The 27,660-nt window shown below is 39.0% G+C and overlaps 1 protein-coding gene across 1 annotated transcript in view; it reads right to left on the bottom strand.

Annotated features, from left to right (window-relative positions):
* Positions 1-27,660, bottom strand: part of AGBL1 (AGBL carboxypeptidase 1) — a 707,098-nt gene that overhangs the window by 284,757 nt on the left and 394,681 nt on the right. Inside the window, exons 18-19 of the mRNA XM_060096125.1 lie at positions 26,156-26,287; positions 21,638-21,814 (exon numbers count right to left, since the gene is read on the bottom strand). Coding sequence (XP_059952108.1) covers positions 21,638-21,814; positions 26,156-26,287 — 309 coding nt within the window. The remainder of the gene's footprint in view (positions 1-21,637; positions 21,815-26,155; positions 26,288-27,660) is intronic.

The raw sequence follows: 27,660 nt of genomic DNA, 5'->3' as shown, positions 1-27,660 counted from the left end.
GAACAAAAACAGTATAAGGAAGAAGATTCAAAACAAATATACTGCAAAAGCACAGATGCACATATCTTTAACAAAATATTTACAAAATGCCTCTAGAAGCATATAAAAAGTTAACAAATTATGAACAAATATGGTTTATCCTAGGAATGCAAGGTTGCTTTATCATTCAAAAATCAGTGTCACATAGATGAAGAACCTCAAAAACATCATATTGAGTAAAAGAAGCAGAAACAGGAGCACTTATTTTATGATTCAATTTATATGAAATTCTAGAAATGGGAAGTATGATCTTCAGTGACAAAAAGGAGCTCAGTGTTTGCCTAGAGCTGATCTCTGTAGTGGAGGATTAATTACAAAGCAGTATGAGGAAACTTTGCGGGGGTGTTAGAAATATTCTGTACCCTTTGGAGAAATGTCTATTTAGGTCTTCTACCCATTTTTGGATTGGGTTGTTGGTTTTTTTTGATACTGAGCTGCATGAGCTGCTTGTATATTTTGCAGATTAATCCTTTGTCAGTTGCTTCGTTTGGAAATATTTTCTCCCACTCTGAAGGTTGTCTTTTTGTCTTGTTTATGGTTTCCTTTGCTGTGCAAAACCTTTTAAGTTTCATTAGGTCCCATTTGTTTATTTTTGTTTTTATTTCCATTACTCTAGGAGGGAGTCAAAAAGGACCTTGCTGTGATTTATGTCATCGAGTGTTCTGCCTATGTTTTCCTCTAAGGGTTTTATAGTGACTCAGCCATAAAAAGAAACGAAATTGAGTTATTTGTAGTGAGGTGGATGGACCTAGAGTCTGTCATACAGAGTGAAGTAAGTCAGAAAGAGAAAAACAAATACAGTATGCTAACACATATATATGGAATCTTAAAAAAAAATGGTTCTGATGAACCCAGGGGCAGGACAGGAATAAAGACACAGACATAGAGAATGGACTTGATGACGCGGGGTGGGAGGAAGGGGAAGCTAGGACAAAGTGAGAGAGTGGCATGGACATATATACACTACCAAATGTAAATTAGATAGCTAGTGGGAAGCAGCTGCATAGCACAGGGAGATCAGCTTGGTGCTCTGTGATCACCTAGAGGGGTGGGATAGGGAGGGTGGGAGGGAGGCTCAAGAAGGAGCGGATATGGGGATATATGTATACATATAGCTGATTCACTTTGTTATACAGCAGAAACTAACACAACATTGTAAAGTAATTATACTCCAATACAGATGTTTAAAAAAAAAAAAAAGAAATATTCTACATCCTGATTGTGGTTGGTGGTTTCAGTGGTATATACACTGACAAAACTCTTCAAACAGGACAGGTAAAATGGGTGCCTTTTATTGTATATAAACTAAATATCAATAAAGTTGATTTTAAAATTAGTCAGTGCAATTCATAGGTTAGCTGAATAATGCAGAAATTTCTTCAATTATCTCATCAGGTTTCTCACTGTTGGAAAAGACAACTAACTAAAAATATGAAAAAAAGAAAGATTAGACTATATTCTTTGGTGTTGCACTGGAGAAATCTGTATGTCCTCCTGTCTATCTATATGCTATATATATATATATATCTCCTAGCTCCTAGATCTGTCTGATGAGAAACTTCAGTAGCAATGAGCATACCTAGTCCACAGACAGTGGTTTCTAAATGCTTTTCTTCTGTGAAAATAGCCATTGTTTCATGAAGGAAAAGCTGGATCCCACAGCCAGGATGGAGAAAGTACAAAATTAGCGAGGAATACTTTGTGGTGCCAGAAGCTAACGAAGTGTTCAGAGAACGATGAGCATGTATCCAAAAAGGAAGAAGACGGCATGAAGGGGCTCCCTGTTACCACATGTGGAGAAATTTGAGCTACAAAATAAATGACACTGATGGCCTATAATCATTGACAACTCCATGGATCCCTACCAAACTGACAGACAGATACACAGATAGATAGGGAGGGGAAGCTTTTTCTTGTCACAGAAAGCTAACTAGTAGACAGAAAATAATGATGCAGTGAGAAGAATCTAAGTAGATGTTAAGCTAGTGGTTTGTTGAGAAATAGCCTATTTGGGGGCATTTCCCTGGTCCCAAAATATCTCCCCATGGGAAAACTATTTAATACAATGGGGGTAAATTGTAAGTTTACAATGGATAAACCTGGAAGACAACACCTAATCAAGTGATAAAATTTAGCATCATTGATACTGGGATAAACATACTCTATGTACCTCCTGATATGCACCAAAAAGGATGCAGCATCATTTTTGTGATGTACCTGTCAAAGATGCATGCACTGAATCTAACAATGGGAGAAAAATCAGACAGATCCACGTGAGGGACATTTCCTTCAAAAATGGCAAGGTTAAGAGAGATAAAGGATGAGAAACTGTTCTAGATTAAAGTAAATGAAAGAGACATGACAGCTAAATGTAATATGTGATCCTGGGCTGGATCCAAAACAAGGGGAAAAGAGCTATAAAATACCTTATTGGGATAATTGATGAAATTTGAAGATGGACTCTGGTTAGATATAGTAGTGCATCAAGGTTTATTGTTTGATTTCATAATTTATAATAGTATGTAAGAGAATATTTTACTGTGGCTATGTAAGAGATTGTCTTTGTTTTCAGGAAACACAAACTAAAAGGGCATGATGTCTCCAAATTACTCTCAAATGATTCAGAATAATACATGGACAGATAGATAGAGGATAGATTAGAGAAATAAAAAGGTAGATTGATAGATGATAGGAAGGAAGGATAGAGGAGGGAAGGAGGGAAGAAAGGAAGGGAGAATTATAAAGCAGATTGGGTAAAATGCACACTGTTGGTAAATCTGGGTGATCAGTAGTTTATACTGTTCTTGCAACATTTCTGTAAGTGAAATAATTTCAGAATAAAACAGATATCCCCAAATGATAGATTTCAAAACAACAATTACAGGTTATTCATATTTTTGAAAATACTTGTTTATATGTGCTTATGTACTTAGCATACAAATATATGCATAAAGATTCTGGAAAGATATACATGAAAATGGTGAAAGTGCATGAGGGATGTTTAATATTTTTTATATTGTTCCCCAATCAGTATTTTCTCAGGTATCTCAGTGAACATTGATAACACATATTATTCACAATCAAAAATTAATAAAGGTTTAACAAAAAGTAAAAGACACTCGCTCTAGTTTTCTCTAGGGAGGAGCCACTCTCAACAAATATGGGTCTTTGTTCAGTTATGCTGCCTAGGGTCGGGTGAAAATTTTGCCTGAGAAGGAGAACAAAAAACAAAGCTTATTTGGACTGCAAACAGAATACTACAGGAGTATTATTTCTCTGCTTTGGAGATGAGCCCGCTGTGCTCCATCTCAGTGGGCCTGACGCTCCAGGGGCTGAATTTGATCAGATTTGCTTGCCGTGGTGCCTGACCCCAGGCAAATGAGATCTAGGTCTATGTGAGCTTCAGCCTTATTAAAAATGTTGAAAAGCTGAATCTGACAGATCTCAGCCCTCCCTGCAGTAACCTCCCCCATGCAGGGCACAGAAGACAGAATTGTCCTCAATAGCTACTGCTGTCAATGTTCTTCTACCCAGACACACCCCATTGTTTGGGCCGGCAGGGTTCCTGTTGGCTGTATCCTCTTCTTGGTGATAACTGGAGGAGACCAACTGCATCAGAGTCTTTGGTAACATGGTTAAGAGCCTGAGGCCCCCTAAGCTTAGATTCTTTATTCACTTTCATTAAAGAAACTGTATTGCCTGTCAGTAGAGTAGTCAACTCAGACTCATTGTGATTTCAAATATAACAGTATTCAATTAATGAAGGTATAATGCAGACTTTTAAAATTCTCTTCATAAACCTTATTCTTACTGTAAGTGTAATTTGCTAATTGTGCAGTTACTTAAACATTATTGATACCTTTAAAGGAGTTAATATTTAGAATCACTGGCAACAGTGCCCAGCATACGTATGTTAGTTGTTCATAACACTTTCCATATTGATACATTTACACACTAGTAATTTGTCTCAGAAAAAGGATGGTGTTGAAAGATAACTGGATTTCTAGTGAGTCCTCAGGGCCTGTGGAAGAGTAAGAAGTTTCCTACTGGGCTGTGATTCTCGTCTTGTGATTTTTTGGAATGATCCCCACTTCTAAAGGTAACCCAGCCCAGGCACTGCTGAGTGATTAGCACAGACGTCCCCGTGGCAGCATCTGCCTTGTTCTTGGTCATTTTCTAAGGCTGTCCCTTGGTACTCGCTTTCGTCAGTGTGCCCATATCTCTTTCTAACCCCCAATTTTTTTTTCTGAGTTCTGAGTTTCCCTGAATTGCTGTACTTTCAAGCAAATCTTCAAGAAAGTTACAGCTTATCTGTTTCAGGAAAGGCGACACCCTTTTCACCGCCCTCAACTTCTCCATGACCAACTGAAGAACATTTTCAGGAACACCCTGCAAAACTCAACCTCTGTGCCTTTGCTTATGCTGTTTTACCTTCCTAGAACTCCCTCCCTTCAACTTCTGCCTGTAAAATTAGCCCATTTCCCCAAGCCCTAGCGAATACCACCCCTTCCATGAAGTCTTCTTGGACACCCCTTTCCGAGCAGCAAAATGTAACATCCTCCTTCTCTGAACAAGGAAAGTATGCCACCCTATGTATGACTCCGATGACATCTACCTCACTGGGCAGTAGCTTAGCACACGTCCTTGTAGCTCCTCCACAGGGGGCAGAAGGCACAGAGGCAAGGGCAAAGACTGAGAGCTGGCCAACTGGATTGGAATTCCTTACTTCGTTTCTATGTGACTTTTGACAAATGACTCAACCTCCCTGTACCTCAGTTTCCTCATCTGTGGAAAAAAGACAAAAATAATAACTACTCATAAGGTGGCAGTTAGACTGAAGGCCATGCTATAACACACTCAGGGAAGTGGTAGGACATGGTAGCAAGGAGCAGAGGCTCAAGGAGTGAGTCTGACTGGGTTCAGATCCCAGCTCTTTCAACTTACTCTCTGTGTGACTTTGGACACGTTACCCAACTACTACTCTCTGCTCAAATTTCCTTATCTAAAGAGGTAGGTGAAAAAACAACGACCTTAAAGGTTTATATTGACAGTTAATCTAACACATGCAAACATAAGAGTACATAGTAAGCCCTAATAAGTATCATGATGTATTATGAAGTCAAGGCCAAGTCAGGTTTCAAGTTCATGGCAAGCACTTAAATAACGTTACTAGTTACCCTTCAAAGTCATGAATGCTTACTGTATGACTGTGAAAGTTGCCCTGCTAGATAGTTTGGAAGTGCAGGGTTAGGAGAGAAAGAGAGAGAGAGAGAGAGACCAAGCAAAAGAGAGAGATTTAATATCACTTCCTCTTCTCCTTTCTGAGTGAATTTTGTCCAGTGTTATCTCTCAGATGAGAATGTTCTTGCCTGTGAAGCTGGACCCAAATCCATTGGTTCTATTCGGCACATGGGGCGTGCTGACAGGCAGCATGCTTGTGTGTCCAAATAGACACCGAGCATCACAAAAGCTCTTTCCATGGTGACGGTAGTGAAATGTGGAGCATAGCTTGCTATTCTTCATCACCTCCTTCCTGCTCCACCCTCACAGCCATTCTAGAACTTCTGAACTTCTGTTTCTTACCAGTGTTCTGAATGTATTATAATTACTATTATAATTACTAGTGTTATAGTACTAGTATTATACTACTATTATATTTACTAGTGTTATAGTACTAGTATTATAATTACTAGTAATTCCTTTCAATCTACTCGAAAAGCAATTAATGGATTTCACACCTAGTCTCCCATGAAACTTAAGTAACCGAGTGATGAAAGAAGAAGCCTTCCATTGGAAACATATGCTCTTAGGAAATCAGTTCCTGGATTCCTTGAAGCTTTTTCCTCTTTATCATCTGATTATTTTATGTTTAAAAGAAGTGATGTGGGTATTTTCAGACTTGAAATTTATTGGTTTTGGCTTCACTTCTATTTTATTGTTGGATTTGGTCACTTTTCTCCTGTCTTCCGGTTCCATCATACTCCAGCTTGCTTCTAATCTCGAAACTTTAGGACATTAGCACAAATAAAATTTCTAGTTCTGGTCTCTAACAATTTTTTTTCTTCTTAGAGAAAATAGTAGCCCATCTTGTTTACATTCCCCAACTGATAACACCATAGTGTTTCTTTTAAAACACTTTCAGAACATTGTGGCAATTTTTAAACTTCAGGAATCACAGAAGTCTAGGGTTTGAAAGATCATATAGACAGTAAATCTGTTTCTCTGGCTGTGGCATGTTCAAACACCTTTAGAGTTAGAGGATAACTGGATATCATCTAGTTCAATTTTCTGATTTTGTAGGTAAGGAATCTGAGATTCAAAGAGGGGACACGGGAAACTAAACAACTGCAGGTAAGCAATAGTTCTCAATTATGGGTGGTTTTGACCCACAAGGGGACAACTGGCAATGTCTGGATACATTTTTGGTTGTCACAACTAGAATCTGTTACAGGCATCTAGTGGGAAAGGCCAGGGATGCTGCTAAACATCCTACAATGCACGGGACAGCCCCTCGACAAAGAATAACCCAGCCCAAAGTGTCAGTAGTACTGAGGCTGAGAAACTCTGAGCTAGAGAGAGTACTGCCTCAGTAATCTGTTTAATGTCTCACGCTAACATATATCCAGAATCATTTCCTAAGAAACTCATAATCCAAATTAAACTCATATCCTGTGTCCTTGATGAAGCCTTCTGGTTTCCATCTCGTCACTTTCTTTGGCAATCTCTTTAATGTTTCCTGAGACTACAAATGGTCTTATTTCTTTGCCAATGTTGAGCCAGTGAGGAGGTATCTATATCAAGGAGATTTGGGGGGAGAAATATTTCATTTCTGGATTATATTTTGGGGTTGATCAGGAACAGCTGTACTCAACCCATTCATGAGTGATGGAGGAGAGTCTGAGGAGTGTTAGGACACAAAAATTGATTTGTTATGGTAACTGGCAATGCTTTTCAGTGGTAAATGAGATTTCAATTGAATGATAAAATGATGATCCAATTTGGAAGTCAACCCTATGGTTGTTTCAATGGCCTCTTTTAGGACATCATTTCACAAAAGCTGAAAAATAAATTGACAAACAAACCTATGAATTCCTTTCTATGACAATATATCTGAACGAGAAAACGTAAGAAATGTTGCCACTTGATCTTCCCATTAGCTGGTCTGGGGGAAAAAAAAGTAAGAAGGAGCCTATCAAAATTGTGAGATGCAAGAATTTGAGAATTTTTTAAAAAATAAAAGTGGTCATTATATTTCTATTCTGCCTTCCTTCCTATGCCGAGTTGACTGTGCATTCAGCTTAAATGTGCTATATACATGGTTAAATTAAAAAGCCCAAGTGGAAATACAACTTCTCACACTGACCATAAGCAAGGAGTCAAGGCCAAGCCAGGTTTTAACTTGGTAAAGATATTTTGTAGTATCCAATTAAACAAGTTTTTTTTAAGCACTTAGACCTAGAAATTCTGCTTTGGAACTCTAAACTATTAGTTGAAAATATTGGTGGTGAGTAGGGAAAAGTTTATAGATTAATATCTTCTTCTTAGAGTTGCATAAAACAGCCAAAATTTTGGAAGCAAACTAAATGTCTAACAATTCTAAGTGAATTGTAGTGTAATAGATGTAATATTGGAAAAAATGCAGTTGTTAGAAGCACGATGTTTTCAGAGAAATGTGGGAAATTCTTATGATACAATGTTAATTAAAAATAAATAATTCAGGGCTTCCCTGGTGGCGCAGTGGTTGAGAGTCTGCCTGCCGAGGCAGGGGACACGGGTTCGTGCCCCGGTCCGGGAGGATCCCACATGCCGCGGAGCGGCTGGGCCCGTGAGCCATGGCCGCTGAGCCTGCGCGTCCGGAGCCTGTGCTCCGCAACGGGAGGGGCCACAACAGTGAGAGGCCTGCGTACCGCAAAAAAAAAAAATAAATAAATAAATAAATAAATAATTCACAAATATATGTACTGATTGATAACAAGTCCGTAAATATGTGCATATGATCAAAGTCTAGAAAGAAATATCAAAGTGACAAAACAAATGGAAGACATAGACACAGGTTCATATATTTATGAGCCATACTACTTTTCTTATTTTGTTCCCCTAAACTTTTTTATAATATGGTTAGAAAAAAAAAAAGTATATATAGTTAAATTTGACCCAGGGCTCTTTTCTGCAGTCAAAATAATACCAAACATATAGATTTGCATTAGGAAGTTAGTAGCAATAAGGAAAACTATAATAAGAATTTTGGAGTATATAGAGGAATAAGCATTAGAATCTAAATTAAGCCACAATGAGGGTAAGGTCAGTGGTGTTGAAGCAGTAATGAGTGTATGTTAGAAAGTTTCTCATAAAGTCAATACAGCAATTTCGCATTCTTTTCCATTAATAGTCTGATCACAAGATCAAGAACTTCACAAAGGGAATTGGCTATAGAGTTTATCCATCAAGCCAAACTCTGTTTCTTTAGTTTCTTTTGTAATATCCAAAGTAGTAGTGAGTTCCCTTGCCTATGTATATGATCATCCTTTCTCTCTCACACATGCCCACAAGATGATTCCCCTTCCTACATTTCCTATCTTTTTTTTTTTTTTTTTTTTTTTTGCGGTACGCGGGCCTCTCACTGTTGTGGCCTCTCCCGTCCAGTTCAGAAACCCGGGAGTCATCCTAGAGTCTTCCCACTTCTTCACCCCTCACTACCTCATTCAGCCAATTATCAGCTCTGGTCAAGTCCACCTCCTGAATATTTCTTGAATTTGTCTCTCCTGTTTGTTTCCAAGACCTCTGCCCTCCTTCCAGCCATGGACAGTTACAATAGCCTGACTAGTCTCCCTGTCCCCAGTCCCAGTCAGCACACAGCTGTTAAAGAACAGATATGATCCCATTACTTCTCTTCGTAAATCATACTGATGGACACCTTTTATCTTTGAAAGTAAACTCAAACTTTACTTTGAAAGTAAAACTACCTGACCACTGCATACTTCTATTACAATTCTCCCTTAAGTGTCTGAAAATCAAGTCATATTACTGAATGGAACACATATTTCTCAGCGCAATTAGACCAAGTTAGAGAAAGCAGAAATATCAGCTTTCTCATTCTAAGCATTATGATAATTTTAATGCAGTTGAATATCCTATTCACATTTTTAACAGTCATAGTTCATATTTTAATCATATTACATTACCAGTAAGTAAAATCCCTAAATATTTTTTTATAAACTTTCTTGTACTGGAGTGATTTCTTTTGGTTTTAACCAAATGCTGGACTTCCCAATTATCCATGTTAAGTTCCTCTTTTGATATTATGCCCAGGATTCCATTTTGCTAAGATCTTTTTAGACACAAATTTTGCCCTGTAACTCAATAACTGCTTATCCCAGCTTTGTGACACCTGAAAATTTCTTCAAAGTGAGGCAACATGGTATAATTAAAGAACACAGGATTTAGTGTATTCTAATTCTAATTAGAACACAGCCTAAATTCTAATTCCACCACTGACAAGTTATCAAGCACTTGGAATGCCACTTAAATTTTCTTCATCTTTGTTTTCATGTCAGTAGGTTGAGCCTAGCAATATATAAGGGAGCTGCCCTCACCTTCCCCTTGAAAACTCTTCCCTGAGACCCATTGGGCTGTTCAAGTCTTTTGAGCATGAGCCACCTGTTCTCCTTACTTGGCTCCTGCAATAAACCTTTATCTGCTCTCTATCTATATAGGGTTGGCCAAAATGTTCATTCTGGGTTTTTCCATAAGATGTTCCAAAAAACCTGAACGAACTTTTTGGCCAACCTGAAAAAAAAAATATATATATATATATATATTATATATATTATATTATATATATAATATTATATATATTATAATATTATATATATAATATAATATATATATTATTTTTTTTTGCGGTACGCGGGCCTCTCACTGTTGTGGCCTCTCCCATTGCGGAGCACAGGCTCCGGACGCGCAGGCCCAGCGGCCATGGCTCATGGGCCCAGACGCTCCGCGGCATATGGGATCCTCCCGGACTGGGGCATGAACCCGTGTCCCCTGCATCAGCAGGCGGACTCTCAACCACTGCGCCACCAGGGAAGCCCTATATTTTATATATATCTAAATATATATATGTGTGTGTGTGTGTGTGTGTACATATACATATATTTATTATATTTATTACACTTATATATTATATATATTATATATATTTATGGGAGAGGATAGTTAGGAGGATGACAGTGAAGACAAAGATTAGTTAGCATTTTGTGTCTACTAAGTGCTTTACATACAAATATGCTGAAGAAGGTATAATCATTATCCCCATTTTTCTGATGAGTACGCTAAAGGTTAAAAGGAATAAATAATGCACCCAAAAAACAATCAATACATGATGGAGCTAGTGTATAGACATGCTAAAGGCCATGTGAATGTAATTATCTTCTTTCTTTTGTCTGAGTTATCCATTGTTAAACAGACAATTGTTTATTTCATCAGTCCTCTACGGATGGGAATTAAGGTTGTTTCCATTTTCTCACTATTAACAAGTAGTGATATCCTCGTATGTGGTATCTTTGTGCACTTCTGGAATTAAATTTCTGGAAGTGAAACTTTAGGATCAAAGGTTATGAATATTTTTGTTGAATACTGTCAATTTGTATTTTATAATGTTTATGATTGAAAATATAAAAAGATTTTCTTGGGAATTATATAGGACATATCTTAGGTGCCTCCTCAGATTCCATTGGTGACATGAGCTGCTGGACCCTCAGTAGTGAGCAAACTTTGCCTTAAGTGCCCCCAGGTCTGTTTGGGCCCTCACAGCTCCACACCCTGGGGTGGACCAGTTACATTCCTAGGAGAACTTCCTTCACTGCTGCTACTATACAGCCAGGCCCACCAGCTTCACACCCTGAATTTCTGGCTTCTCTCACCATCTCTGGACTTGTATGAGTGGCTGCAAAGAGGGCCACATGGTTCAACTCTCTGGGCTCACACTTTGGCTAATGGGAAACAGGAAGGGGAGCTGTGTGCAGCAGGCAGATAAATCTCTCCTTCTTCCTTCTCCACAACCCCTCTGGGCAATTGTTCTGCACAAGCCTATCCAGACGCACCCCACATAGCTAAGCAAACCTACCTGCCTGCTTTGACCAGAAATGCAACACTTTGCATTACTTTCCATCTCATTCCTGGCTCACATTTCTTATCTCCCACTTTCATTTTCTCTCACACTTGGTCTACGGTGGTTTCCTGGCTCTCTGAGATAATACAGTTTATGAAAGTGTTTTACAAATTATAAACAACTATGCAAAGGGAGGGTATTTTTATTGCTGTGATTTTTATTGCTTTCAGGAATACTTGGGGGTATACAGAAATTTATTTCATAAAATAATCAAGATTACCCTTATTTACATTCCATCATTCATTATCAGTCTAAAAAGGATTTTGAGATATTTTTGATCTTTCTGATTTGACGTGTGCCTTTAGGGAGGTGTAGTAAACTATAAGCTCCATAGAAACACCTGCAGAACATTTCAGGTGCTTCCTGAAGGAAGGCATGCTAGAGAAAGGAGTAGGATATTATACTTGAGTGCTCCAGTGTACCCGGGTCTAGCCTAATGCACACCCCCAGCATGGAATTCCATGGAGATTTAGAAATATGAAATGAGAAAAAAGTAGCATGAAAGGAAACTAGGATGAAAGAAAAGTCAAGCACTCCCTGACCCTACCCTACTTTCAAACTATTATCTTCTACGTTGTCACATAAGTTATCCTCCCCAATTTCACAAAAAATTAACTTGTGGATAATTTATATTCAACTCAACCAAAATTGAAGGAAGGCCTAAATTATCTCCTTCTGTGTTCCCTTATAGCACCCAGTTGTTTTATATTACTCTCTGTTGTTATTGCTTACTTAATTAACTTCCTTTCTGGCTGGACTATAAACTCTGGGAGGGTAGGAAGCTGTCAATTCCACTCTCTGTCATATTCTTAGCACCTAACATACTGTCTGGATTTTTTTAAATGCTTATTGAATGATGAATGAAAGAAAGAATGAATGAAGAATGAAGATGAATTGACCACGTATCTGACTTTGGCTAAGTGTTTTTAGTTTTCTATATATATCCCCAAGTCCCAAACTTCAGCTTAAAACAAAGTAGATACCTAATAAATATGTGTTAAGTAATTGATGAAACAATGATAAATTTATATAAAAATATCTAATGCCTACCTTCTGACAACACGGTTCAAAGTATTCTAAAATGTTCTCTTCTCATTTACATTCAGGGAACGCAGGTGTATAAAGAGAATCACTGCTTAGTTTTATAAATAGAAATTTCTGAGGCTGCTCCATTGAAGTGAAGTCATGGTAGAGAATATCAAAAAACTGACTGGAGGAACAGAACCATTACCTGCCCCTCCTAGTCAAGGAGGGTACTGTGGTCTGGGGTCCACTCCATTTTGTAGAGAATACCCTGTGGATAATACTTTCATAGCCTGAACCCTCCCTTCTCAGCACATTTATAAGGAGATGCTAGTCCAAAGAACTCAGTCATGTACCAAGAACCAAAGAAATGCATCTCGGGCTTAGCCAATCATTTTTCTCTATATTACAAGCTAAAAACAAACAAACAAACAAACAAACAAAATGCAAAATGAAAACAAAACCAAAAAAAAACCTAGATTAAATGAATCCTTTCTTTGGTTTTATATCTGCTCCCTTAGGGCATCTGGCTTATTGCATTTACATTAATCACATGAAGAGAGTAAGATTTAGAGATAAACCGTCTTTTCTTCTCCCTTGTCCTTTGAAGCCAAATTATTTTTAATGAACAGAGGTCATCAGAGGCTCACTGGATTATCCCACGTGCCAGATGTTGTCCTTATTTTTGATACAATAAACCATTTTCTACAACGGGCATATAAAATTCACTGCTCCCAGGGTTTTAGAAATCCCAGGAAAGGCCCCTGCTGGCAATCTTATTAGCATCTCTGCCTCTTGATTTTTATTTAATTCCTTTTAACATTCTATCATAATGCTGACAGACTTTTTGGAATGGAGGGCTACAGAATGAGGACAATATTTCACTACATCATTAAGCCTGCAGTGGGTTAATAAATGGCTCATCATGTGCTTTGAGATATACAGAGAGGTTAAAAAACAAAAACAAAAACGGAACACTAAGGCAACTCTTGTTGAATCACAGTTAATAAGAAAAAGGGGACTGACGTGAATGATTCAAATAGAGGTTCATACTAAAATGATACCTTAGCATCTGGATTTCATATCTGTAACAACAAAGGACTGAAGTTGCATTTCAATGGTAAAGCAGGCGTTTGGGAAATGGTCCTCTTTTCTAAGCCCTAGAATGGGGATGGTTGTTAGAGAATAGAGATGCAGGGGGAAAAAACAACAAACTCATCTAGCATTAAAATGTTGCCACGGATCAACAAAAGGTCTCATATTGGGGATTACTTTCGCCTTTTAAATCACATCCACATACAGCATCTCAGTCTAGCGCACAAAAATTCTGGGAACTATGTCCTTGCCTACCAGAAAAGTTAGAACTCCCTAACTTTTCCCTTTCTTCACCCCTAATCCTTTCTCACCTCCCTGCCGACCAAGGATGCTCTAAATCAGTGCTTTCCTGGGAACACGGATCACCTGGGGATCCTATTACAATGCATATCCTGAAGCAATAGGTAGGGCCTGAGACTATGCATAGATCCCAGGTGAAGTGAGGCAGCTGCTCCTCAGTCTAAATGACCACCTGTGAGAAGCAACATCCTGAAAAGATTAGTGTCCTATGTGCAATCACAGAAGATTTAGACTGAAGTTACTCCAATACACACTTAATGAGATGCATCACTGTTCTTGTGCTAATTGATAAGTAGAAGAAATAGCGATTCAGACCCTACTTGATTTTCACAAAGTCAAGCCAAGCACTTCTAGAGCTGATTTAAGAGCAGACACTGGGAAGCTGTGATGGGCCGTCTGGAGATCTTGGATTCAATAAACTAAAGCATGAGCTCTTAATCTTTTGGGTGGGTTGTCCACCCTTTAAAAATATCTTAAAAACTGTAGCCACTCTCCCCAGAAAAGTGTACACATAGGCAAAAGATTTTGTATATAATTATATCAGTTCCTAGACACTTTTGTTCTACAGGCAATTTAAGAAACTTTAACCTGGTGGTGTCTCAGAAGCTAGAAAAACGAATGAACAAACAAAACCAAAAATGTCTTTCAACTCTCACTGGGATATTAGACATTTACTAAATACAACTTCTGTGGGAGAACTAAGTCAGTTACCTAAAAGTACAGATGAAACACACACACACACACACACACACACACGCACATGCACACACACACATCAAAAAAAAATTTTAAAGGTTGGGGGAAGGCAGAGAATTTGAGACTTTACAATAAAAGCCATGGAAAATTCTCCATAGGCCAGAGCAAATCAGGAGAAAGAGAACAAAAACAGAAACCACAAAAACTAGTTTCAAAACCATCTCGCCTTTTACCTCTGGGTATCCTGCCTCATCTCTCAGTGACTGAGAATATGAATTTCCACGGGTGCTTGATGAAATGCAGATTCCTGGGCCATCCCCCAGGTCAAATGGAGACATGGTTCAGAAATCTGCATTATATAAGATCCCTAGATAGTTCTTACTCACATTAACGTTTGAGAAATACTATTCCTCAGTTTACATTAATGAAATTAAGATACCCCCAACTCCCATTCAGAGCTCAGAAAGAGTTATATTCCAATATGAGGCTGCCCATAGAACAGGAAAATGACTTCCAAGCGAATAATGATCCAAAATATATTCTTGAGTTGTGCTTGTGATCAGAATAGGCTTTTAAATTCAGCAATTTTGGAGGAATTTAAATCTGTTCCCTGTCCTGTCTTCCACACCTCACTCTTCCCCTAGAAGCAGGCTCACAAATTCCCCTTCCCTTTCTCTAGAACCTCAGCTATAAATTGACTATGATATAGCTTAGACTGCATACGAAGTTTGATAGAATAAAGGGTAGATAATAGAGGAAAGGTCTAGATAATACAGACAGAAGCTGTTTTGATATAGCTAAATTTATAAATATAGATATATGGATATCAGCCTCAGTAAAAGTCAAAGTCTATCATTTTCAACGCTGGCTTCATAGTAAAGTTAATAAAATCACAGATACCTAAACTCTAACCCCAAAGGTTCTAATTAAGAAGATCTGAGTAAGACAATTATAGATAAAAGTTGGAGTCTCAGTGTCTTTATTTAAAATGAAAAAAGAAAACAACCATTGAAAATTCTTATATACCATCAATAATGGTACAAACAATAAGTAAGTATGAGTGTTTACTATGAACATAATGATAAATGTTTTACAGGCAGTTGCTCATTCAGTCTTAACAGCATCTCCATAGGCAGGAATTGTGAGGAAACCACTACTACAACTAAAACTCACAGAGGTCAGGTCTCAAAGTGATGACTGCTAAGTGCAGAGCTCTCCCTGGAACTCTATGTCTGACACAGACACCCACACTAAACAATAAACCGTACTTCCTGTATAAATCTATGGAGAACTGTTGGTAGGTACATATGTTTGTGCATACATGTGTGATACACACATATAAAATGTGTGTGTGGTCAAAGAATGTGTGTGTAGACCCTGGCAGAAGGGCAATTTTGCAACTTGGGACATTTGAGGAAGAGAAGTGTCCTCAAATAAAGACTGGTCAAGTCCAAAGAGCTGTGTGAGAGCAATAGCTCTCTAAGGGGAAAAGGAGAGATGTCACTAGGAAGTGAAATGAGTGTAGGAGACAGTGTAGGAACTTGCCTAATTCAAACTTCAATAGGTTGTTTCACTGAAGACCAGCTCCGCTCGCTCCCCCCATTTTCCCTGCTGCTAGAAAGCCTCTACTTCATAGTATTACATTCCTCCAATCCTTCTTTGTTTACTCTGGAAAAGTCAAAAAAGAAACAGGTCAAGTTGGATGAAGGGGTGTGACAAGATGGGATGGATGAACAAAGCCTCCTGACAACTAGCTAATTGGTGCTAAAAGCAGAGCACATTCTCCTTGGAAAAACCACATACCCAGCAGTGGCTGCAGAAGATTTTTAGGGGTTTCAGAATCATGCCAGTTAACCCTAATCTAGGTAACCCATAAGCCCCATGGATACCCAAATAGGCAGCTTATTTCAAACATAATTTACCAGAGACTATGCCCATTTCTCAGCTCTAATCATGCATTCTTATTAGAGTCAAGAAACCCCTTGTTGCAGATTTACTTAGTGGTAGCCAAAAGCAGAAGCTGGGTCTCCTGTTTCCAAAGCCCAGGGCTCCTTTCACCAATGACATTCAACTAGGCAGAAAGCAGGGGAGGGAGGGGTCAGATGTGCCTGTATTCAAACCCTGGTTCTAAAATTTACTAGCCATGTGGCACTGAGTAAGTTATTTAACCTCTCTGCCTAAGTATCCCAATTTGTAAAATAAGGATGATGATGATGATGATAAAAACAACTTTGCAGTTTTTTGTCCTGTGGTAGCAAAAAATGGAGTAAGTTTATAGCTGCAAAAGGTTTAACACACAGTAAACACCATAGACGTATTTGTTACTATTGCTTATTTAGGGGCACTGCATGTTATAATACTCAAGCAGCATTAATCAGCATTCATTAATTACGGCATGACTCTCCAATTTGTCTTCCAAAATGTTCCAAGAAAATCTAAACTTCTTAATTTCTTGATCATGAGGTAGAGAGAAAACAAGAGTAGTTATCATTTGTTTGGGGATTCACAGCACAGAAATATGGAGACAGAAATAAAAACCTCTTTTTGGTTCTTGGATCTAAATGTTCTGTACTTTCTTGCCTGGACCAGAGTACTAGGTTGAATAGGTCTCCCCAAAATTAGTGTCCTTCCAAGAACTTCATAATTTGACCTTATTCGGAAGTAGGGGTGTTGAAGATATAATTAGTTAAGATGAGGCCATACTGGAATAGGTGGGTCCCAAATGCAATATGACTGGTGTCCTTATAAGAAGAGGAGAGAAGACACAGAGACAGAGGCAGACAAGTGGAGATGGCCATGTGATGACAAAGGGAAGAGATTGGAGTGATGCATCTACAAGCCAGGACACATCAGAAGCTAAGAGAAAGCCCTGGACCAGATTCTCCCCTAGAGCCTTTAGAGAGTATGTGGTGCTACCAACACCTTAATGTTGGACTTCTAGCCTCCAGAACCATTACAGAGTAATTTTAAGCCACCTAATTTGTGGTAATTTGTATGGTAGCCGTGGGAAACTAATACACTCAATCTCTCTTCTGGACCACAACAGCAGTAGAGCACCAGTGCAAGAGGCCCTGTACCTAGCTGCAGTCTCTCATTCTGTGTGGGCCGTGTTCCCAAAACAGCTAAGGGGAGCAGAATGTGAATGAGAGGGCACCGGGAGGCTTGAAAGCCAAGTTGAGATGATTTAATTTCTTCTATGAATTTGTCCCTATCAAAACATCTTTAATAGCTCAAGTGCTTAGTTCCAACATTTATGTTTTCTAAGTTAAGCCTTTGTGAAATACTGTTATAATTTGTTTTGCAGAAGGGTTTTGGGGGAGCTCTCACCATAACAACACCTATGAGTGGTGAGGAAAGCAGAATTGGGCAGAGGAGGAGGTTGAACCTCAGTGCAATTGCAACAGAGGTCCCCACCGATCCTACAGGGAGTTCTGGAGCTGGAATGGCACCCACTTTGGAGTTTTCCCAACTAAGGCTAGGAGGCCAGGCCATTGTAACCCCATATAGACCAGCCATTGGATGCAGGCTCACACAGAGGAGCCATGGCTTTGGTCAAGGCAGTTTCTGCCAGCTACAAGTAATTTCTGGTGATGGACACAGCTGTGAGCCACGGGGGAAATGAGCACCTCTTCAGGGGGATCTAGGAGGTACATCCCAGCATCTCTCACATGCATGGCGGATGTCTTCCTTTCTAATCATCATCTGTTATTAGAATGTGGCCATGTGGAATTCCACACCTGGACTGGAGTCACCTTACTCGGGGAAAGAATCCATTAGATGCTCTCAAATCATGTATATAGTGACCGGCCTAAGAGGTCTCAGAGTTGCATTCTTACTCATTTCTCTCTCTCACCCATGTATTTTCCATTTCCACCAATTACAGCAACTCTTAAAAATCTCCATTTTAGAATGGCTTCTAGTCATATTTGGACCATGGTGATTTCTTCTCCTTTTTCTAATTATCCATGGACAGAGGAAAATCATCTGACCCTACCCGGAAATCACCATTCATTTGCTCACTTATCCATTCAGTCATTGGTCAGTCAACACAGATACGTAACAACTATTCTATACTAAAGAAGGCACTGAGTACAGAAAAATGAATGAGGAGATTGTCAAAGGCCTTACACGTCAAGATGAGGAGTTGGATTTTCTCTAGACATAATGAGGGTTATGGGCAGTACTTGACTTGAATAGGTTTGGGTTACTGAAAGATCCGTCTGTTGGTGGTAAAGAGGATGGATTGCTTGAGGGTCCACAATACAAGGCAAGCAGTTGCAGGTAGAGAATATTAACACCCAGTTGAGTCACTCTTCAAACCTCAGCTGAGTCACTCAACTTCTGTCCATCCTCTAAGACCCTCTTTGCCGTCCCATGAGTCAGCAGCACTGTCAAGGAGCGTGTTAACAGCCTGCTTGGGTGGCAGCTTTTACATTATCCTCCTAAGCCACAAGCAGCCCACGGGACCCAGTCACATGCCTTCGCATGTGCAAACACACCATGCATGTGACTCCAGGTCGCAAACACTCAACTCAGTGTGAAGCACACAGCTGTCCACGTAGAGTCTGAAAAATGACTCTAAAAAATGAGCCCCCAAAGGACACATCATTCCATTTTGGCTTTTCCCTTCAACAGCCTCCAAAGCTTTGGGCCAGTCCCTAATACAGAAAGTAAATCTCTCAGCGGATGGGACTTCCACATTAAATACAAATTATGGATCAAAGCATATAACCTAGCAGTAGAGACTATATCCTCCAAACAACAAAAGCTGAGAAGTTTTTTTTTTTAATTAGCCAACTATAGACTGGAAAACAGAAGGGAAAATATCATATTAATAATAATTATTTGAAGTTGATAGCTTATATTCTTTAATGCAGTTCCAACATAAATGTCACTGTAAGAAATGCTATTTCATTTCAGTACTAACAGATCAGGTACTTAGTGTGCTGGGAGAAATGATCGCAACTACGTTAAAGCTGCATTAACCAGAGAAACTGCAAAAATGTTTATATTCTTGTGAAGGCAGGAAGGAATGCCCCTCGTGGGTATATTTAAGTATTTTCCATCTTTTGTATAAATGGTAATGCTAAACAAAAAATGGAAAGATGACCTTAGAATAATAACCTCAGGACCCAACTGGGACTCAGCTTCTCAATGTACAAAAATCATTTGCAGTATGTTGAGGATGGAAATTTCTATACTGCTTTATAGCTTGTAGTCTTCATTATATACCTCAAACAAAAATCACCAAAACATCCAACTCTGGGCTGGTTTCATTTCCCCAGGGTGCCCCTCCAACCCTCATATATAAAATTACTCACCATCCTCTTGGTCACTGTCTGCAATTCTGCTCAGTTACTCGACAATGTTTGTAAGGAGAGAAAAACAAAGGAAAGGGGAAAACCAATCCAGTTCAGAGAGGTGTTTCATATAGAGAATAGGATTTTTAAAGCAAAGCCAGATCTGGCACTGTTAGAACTTTTCTCTAGTCAGTTTCTTCTCCATTCTTCCTTATAGAGACCCCATGCAAAGGCCATGTGGAAAATTTCCCAGGGCAAATGCTGAGCCCATATCTGAAAGCTGTCCCACTGGACAAGCCTCTTTCACTGTCATTTCCAACGGCCAGTATGTATGTTGCATGGAAGACGAAGAGTTGGTCAGGGCCTGAACCTATGAGTCATTTAGTTTTCAAACGACAGCTTCAAGGGCCTTTGAGTGTCTGGTTGATTTACTGTGAATGGCACTGATACTTATGTGACTAGAAGCTGTTAGCCTGAATTGGTGCTTGGAGAAACAAAGTCAATGAAAGTCACAAATCCAATAAATCTGTGAGGGATGTGTGGAGTTGTCTCCAAGAAGCATACAGCTAGAGAGGCACAAGTCTATACCCATAAGGTCTTAGAGTCACAATATTCCAGGCTTATTTTTTTTCCAGTCCTATGGGTTTTGAATGTCAAGAGAATGAACAGATTCCTGATGATATAACCTCCAATTATATTTGTATACGTATTTTCTTTTGGCCTTTACAAAAATTTTGTCTAGTGGGAAGGAGATGAATCCTTATTAATATCTGTGTTTGATATATGAAATGTATAGGTTCAATAGAGGTAAGCACTTTGCAGCACGGCTGGTAAGTGGAAGAGTGAGGTCTTTGGATGCCCAATCCCATGTCTCTCCAACAAGCTCACTCTTCTTACTCTGCATTGGATTAATGTGGATAAATATGGGTTAATTCAGTCTAACAGTTTATTAATTCAGTAATAAAAACAATTCTTTCAAGCCACTGTGTAGACAAACTAACTGGCTATTTAACAGAATTAATAGGTCAAAATGGGTGGTTCAGTAACCCTGTGTCGAAAACTCTCTTGGACCAGGTGGGAAGTTAGATAATGTTTATCACCTGTCACTCCCTGGACTGCCTTTGATAGTTAACAGATTTCCGCAAGCGCCAGATTATGGAGATGCCAAGCACTTCCTAGCAGTTCCAGGAAAGTATCAAAGCCAACACAATGAGCTTTAAGGCTGGTGAGGTCCAGGTATTCTTGAGGTTGAATAGAAGTCACCAAGGAGGAGTCTGTCAGCTTGCCTAATGAATTTAAAAGAGTCTATTGCCCTGGCACTGTCACAATGTCCCTTATTTATGCTCCTCTAGTGAGGGAGTGGGACAAGCATCTAGAACAGCCCACTGTAAGAGCTAATATAGCTGTAGAAAGAAAACGATTTATATGAGCCATTTCCCTCGATGTTAGAACTTGAGTCCTAGCCCCACTCATCTTGGGGAGACCCACGTCATGCACACGCTTCTGTTTGCTCTGGTGATAGGAGGATAACAGAGAGCCGGTAATTTAGATAAGCACAGAAGACAGAGAAACACAATCTACGTACGTCTTGACAATATCTACATGCTGACCTATGCCTTTTTTACGATGTATAGGGGACTGGTCCCAGTTGTTGCAGAAGGAAAGAAAATGTTCTCATGCATAAAACAGGGCCAGGCAGAGGTTCCATAAAAGCCGGGGGCGGGGGTGCCTGTCTGAGGGAGGCTCCCCTGCCACTTGCTGGCGAGGGCAGATGATTGAGAAACCAAATCAGCAGGCATGCACAAATTGCTTCCAGGATCAACGCAGATTGTGCTGCCAGGGAAGACAATCACTGAACTAGTTTTTCGGCAAGATCAGGGAGCTGGGCCAGACTCTACCTAGAGACTCCTTCCTCTTTCAGGCTAGAGAGCAGGAACAGGAGGTGTGTGATAGCTCCGCATCACAGTGTACTGCTGCCAGACAGAAAGCATGGATATTTCGCAGCCTCACATACCTGATAGGGGCCCTGGTTGCAGCCACAGTAGCTGCTCTCCATGGTGTAGCTTCTGGACACCCCCATCTCTCTCCACACCACTACCCGTGCTGTGGAGGCTCGGGATTTCTCCACGAGGAAGCTGCAGCTGCTTAAGGTGAATGCTGGTGCTAGTTTATCAAGGATTTTGGGAAGAGTCTACAATTTAAAAAAATCAAATTATGATGAGTTGCCGGTGATTGGGGCTATGCATCATAAAAAACAACTTCTCAGTATGTATTAAGCATCTCAATACATTAAACACTTAATATGTGCAACTATAAATCTTCTATCTATCCTGAGTAATGGACACCAATTTTTTTTAATACTTTTAAAGATGAGGAAACTGAAGCTTAGAAAAGTTAGAAAGAAATAGTTCAAGTCCAACTACAAAGTGACTGGAATGGGATCCAAATGCCAAAATGGCCAACTCCAAAGAGTATGATCTTTCAACCCCATCTTCCTGCATCACGGTGGACCAAGGTTGCAACATACGTTCAGCCTCATACGTTGCTGAGTTGAGTCTCATGGAAAGCCACAGACTTCACAGGGAACTGAAATTTAGAGAGTAGCTCCATCGAGCCTCACTGTTTTCTAGCTGAACTTTCCTTATCTCAGACATACAGGCCATTGATGATTCTTGAGCAGGAGCACATATTGTTTCCTGAGGGACTGGAACTGCCAAAATGAACATTTCAGTCTCATTCTCTGATCCATAAATCTGAAGCTGGACCAATTATAAAACTTCTAAAAATTCACACTCTCTGGATTCATATATACCATCTTTTCCTAGGGTAGAAAAGCTTTATGTGAGATCACTTAATTTCCATTTAGAAGGCATCAGTAGACCCTTGCCACTCTCCGATTGACAGAGAGGGGACTTCTAGTCACTGGACCCTTCCATCCCCCAAAGATGATGTCTCAGAGTTGAAAGTACACCAAGTCTTTGGGACAGCTAAAATACTACACTTAGCTCAGAACTTCTGTGACATGAACAAGAAGGGTTCTCTCACTTCAGTGTTGACAGAATCTCCAAAAACTAGAACATCATATAAAACTATATACCTTAGATAAGAAACAGTATAGCATCGGGTCTTTGGACAAATTATAGGGACAAGATGGAGAAGCAGAACAAATTGATGAGAACATAAATTAAGGAATTATTGTTAAGGAAATGCAGTTTTGTTCATTTCTAGAACATAGAGCAAATCTTTTAATATTGTATCTGTGGTTCTTACTGTCATGTTTAACATAACCATTAACTATATTAATATAAGGATTAATATAATTATTACATGATATATGATATAAATATATATTAATGTAATTATTAACATAACCTACTATGATCTCTAAGTTCTTACATAGCCTCCAGACCTAAAGCATCATAATTTTAAGGGAAATGAAATGCTAATGTTATCCTCAGAGTTTCTCCAATTGCCTCCTAATTGATTTTATCTATCCACTCTTGTCCCTCTCTCCCTGCGATCCCTCTCCCCATTTTTCTCCTTCAGAGTACTCATCATAATTACAGTTAAATTATTGTGTCTGTAATTTGTTGTTTATTTTCTATCTCCTCTGCAGCCTAGAAGTTTGTGTCTTGTTCACAGGAAAATCTCTGCACATGAATCTATGCTGCTTGTAGAGGGTACTTCATAACTATTCACTGAAATAAATGGAATCTGCTAGTCCAGGCCTTTAGAGAACTGCTTAAACAGACATAAATAGAATATATATATATATATATATATATATATAAAAGTAAATATATATATTTTTAGTTGCTATATATATATATATATATATATATATAATATGATCAAGAATACATGAATGTAATTATAATTTATCAATGTTTTACCTTGTTGTGAAAACTTAATCTGACATCATTTAAATGATCTTTGCTTTCTTACTTAGGTGAACCTTGTTGTCTTAGCTAGTACGGCCCCTCTCCAAATAACCACACACTCAAATTAATGGCGTGCATCTTGGAGAGCTCTATGAGCTATGATCCCTTCACTGGAGCCTGGAGGATGTGAGATTTACAAAGTGCAGTGGCAGTACCCTCTTACACCTCCATAGCGGCAATTTATCCATTCATTAAATAACGGGCTCCAAACTATCTCATTTACAGTAAAGTCCTCACTGCATTTCCCTTTTGATTTCACACAAATACATCTATGTCAGAGTGAGCAATGAAGATGATAATAGCTGTGATAACTGGAGGTTGTTTGTTTGTTATGTTTTGTTTTGTAAATGAATAGGAAATTGATGAACTCTACATAAGAATTGATCCACTGGAGACCTGCTTCAATGTTTCCTGGGGTCGCCCGGTTTGGGTGGGGCAAGAAGGCTGGGGACATTCAACTCTCCCCCTGACACTTGCTCTGTACCTTAAACTTAATTTCAGTTTCCCAAATATTAAGATTATAATAGATACCTTTTCACTGAATGCTTACTATGTATTTTGCATGCATTAATTCATTTAATCATCACAAGTCTTTGGGGTAAGCTTTATTATTATCTATGAATATTGTTAACTTTCTTTTGGAAAAAGAGAGCTAAAACTCATGGTGACTCTATATTTAAGATTGAATAGTATAGATTCTTTTAGTTTAAGATGTACCACTCATAAGAGATAATTTTATATAGGTCACCATGACCTGCCCAGATGAAAGTTTTAATTTACTTAACTAGTTTCCTAAGTAAGATAAAGCAGTTAAGCTTCTTGAGGTTTATTGGCAGTACTCTAGCTGAGCCTTAGTGTAAACAGGACATTGAGGACACTGAGGATAAGCTGTTGGTTCAGCTTTAATAGCCTTGGGGGAACTCTACTGATCAGTAGCAGTCATGCTTCTAATAGACATGAATGAAGAGGGTGAAAAAAAATTCAGGACACAGGGGAAGTAATTCCAGGTGAAATAGTAGGTGAAATAGGTGGGTTTTTACCTCTTTTAATACTCACTAACCCTGTAAATGAAGGTATTTCACACACAGTAAATTCATATATCCAGAAAAATAAGGGATTTAGAAGAGGTTGGTAACATCATAACTGTGATATCGTGATTTGTAGTAAGAAATATATATTGGTTCTTCACCCCCAGCTCTGACATGAGATTCCTAAAACATTTGCAAATTCCTATGTGATAAGAGTGGTAGGAGCATCTTTTGTTCTAATAAGGTGACTCTGGGTGGGCTCCTGAATGGTTCCTGATCAGGGCAGATCATCACTTCTCTAGGAAAGAGAGAGGGGCTGGAAGTGGAGTTGATAAATGATCATGCCCATGTGAGGAAGCTTCCATAAGAAGCTTCCATACAGTTCATCTGTATCCTTTATCACATCATTTAATAAATTGGTAAATGTAAGTAAGTGTTCCCTTGAGTACAGTAAGCTGTTCTAGCAAATAATCGAACCCAACGGGGAGGAGATCATGGGAACCTCTGATTTGTAGCCAAGTCAGACAGAAGTTGTGGGTAACCTGAGGACCTACTACTTGCAGTTGGCATCTGAAATGGGGGCATGTCTCCTGGGACTGAGCCCTTAACCTGAGGGATCTGATGTTATCTCCAGGTAGATAGTGTCAGAACTGAGTTAAATTGTAAGATATCCAGCTGGTGTCAAAGAATTGCTTGGTGGAGGGAAAAATCCAAATATTTGGTCCCCAGAAGTGTCATAAATGAAGTGTTCTGTGTAAAAGTAAAAGAGAAAGACACAGGAGGAGAACTAGGTTTTTCCAACACAATGATTTTTCTCTTTTTCCTATATAAATTTGAAACAAAGCCCAGTTTTTATTTTGTGGTTGGATAACTTGACGTCTTCTACCTCTTCCTAATATTCAGCAAGCAACAGCCTGTTTACTTTATCCTGACAGGAAGAAGTCCTTCCTTCCTTACCTCTCCCTAATCTCCTCTTGGGTTCAGTGTGGGGATAGCAGAGCTCCAACTACTGGAACCCAGAAATAATAGAATTAGGTTCAGCGGGTCACTGTTCTACTTTTTATAGTATGCTCAAGCAGAGGAATGTGGATGGTCTAATGCCTTACATTTTTTTCATCACTTCATATTTATTGAAGATCCTTTCCAATCAGGCATCATTTTGTTCCTTCCATAAATATAATACCTAACAAGGACGGTATTTTCACTATCCTCGTTTTACAGGTGAAGAATGGGGGTTCAGAGAGGGAGTGTTAATGGCTCATAGTCACACAGTTAATCATTATAAAGTTAGGTATTAAGATGAGGTTTCCTGTCTCCAATTCTCACGTCCTATGCACTGTATCATATCATATCATATAGAAAAAACAAATTCAGAGTAACCAGGCAAGAAGCCATTATTCATCAAAAACATGGAGAGGTTACACACGCCTTCAACCTGCTTGTACTATAATCCTATAGTTAAGATAATCAAAATGCCTATTTAGGAAAATAATGGTTGAGGCATGTCTCAAAGGCAAGCATATGGACACAAAATATCTGGTATCATCCACCATAATGACTTACCCTGTAGCTGACATCTTCCAAGAGATTGGATGTGCTCACAGTGGACTCTGACTGCCACAAAGTCTCTTTGATGCTACAACCGTAAAGGAACACATTCCTCTTTTGGGAGTGACCATGGAAATCACAGAAGACCTACAGTGGCCAAACAAAGGAGAAACTAAATCTATTGGTTTCTTACATGTTTAAAATGTCAACTTTCTTAGGTAGATACTGTTTACTTAGCAGAACCAGGCACACGAGGACCACTGGGGACTTTAGCAAGAGTTCTGTTGGTAGAATTATCAGGAAGGAAGGTAGATTGGAAGGTGCTTAGGGGTCAACAGGATAAAAGGAAATGTGAGTCACATGTAGCTCTTCTGACAAGTTTACTTGCGACAGGGGAGGACACAGGGCCAAAACTGGAAGGGGAAATAAGAAATAGGCTTTAATAGTTCTTCCTTACAGACAGACTCCAGTTAATAAATACAGGAGAAATGAAGTAAATAGAAAATCACCATTAGAACACCTCTGTAATAATTGTTGCTGGCAAGATCCACTGATGCATGCCAAAATTAGTGAGAAAGATTTATGGAGAAAAAGGATTATTTGCATAGTGTCAGAATATCTCCACCAAGATGTTGTTAACTGCAGAAGGAAAAATAGTAACTTTACTATGGAGAAACCCAGCAGACATCACCCTTAACCAAGTGATCAAGGTAAACATCACCAGTAACAGACACACTGACAAAATTCATATTGAAGAAAAGTAAAAATATGACCAATATTTTAAAAATCATCATGGTCATGAAAGACAGAGAATGTCTGAGGGACTCTCATAGAGGAGAAACTAAGAAAACATGAAATCTAAATACAATGGGGATCATGGATTAGATTCTGAAACAAATAAAAAAACACTGGTGGAAAAGCTAGTAAAATCCATATGAAGTCTGTAGTATCATTTATGCTATTTCTCTAATATTATTTTTCAGCTTTGATAATTGTACCATAATTGTGCAAAACATTATCATTAGGGGAAACTGGATGAAGTATATATGGGTACTCTGTGCTATTTTTGAAACTTTTCTAAAATTGTTTCATAAAAATGAAACAAGTACGCATCATAATATTTAGTTAAAATCCGGAATGCAAAGTTGGGTTGTTTCAACATCAAAAATAATTCAGTGTGATTCACTCCATTTACAGACTAAAGAAAGAACGAATATGATAATCATAATAGATGCATTAAAATGTTTGATAAAATTCAATAGCCATAATGGATTAAAAAATAATACACAATCTTGGGACTTCCCTGGTGGTGCAGTGGTTAAGAATCCGCCTGCCAATGCAGGGGAAATGGGTTTGATCCCTGGTCTGGGAAGATCCCGCATGTCGCGAAGCAACTAAGCCCACGTGCCACAACTACTGAGCCCACGTGCCGCAGCTACTGAAGCCTGCGTGCCTAGAGCCCATGCTCCACAACAAGAGAAGCCACCCCAGTAAGAAGCCCATGCGCTGCAACAAAGAGT

This window comes from Mesoplodon densirostris, chromosome 4 (assembly GCF_025265405.1).
Source record: "Mesoplodon densirostris isolate mMesDen1 chromosome 4, mMesDen1 primary haplotype, whole genome shotgun sequence".
In the NCBI taxonomy this organism is placed as follows: Eukaryota; Metazoa; Chordata; class Mammalia; order Artiodactyla; family Ziphiidae; genus Mesoplodon; species Mesoplodon densirostris.
This window is presented reverse-complemented; position numbering and strand designations above follow the sequence as displayed.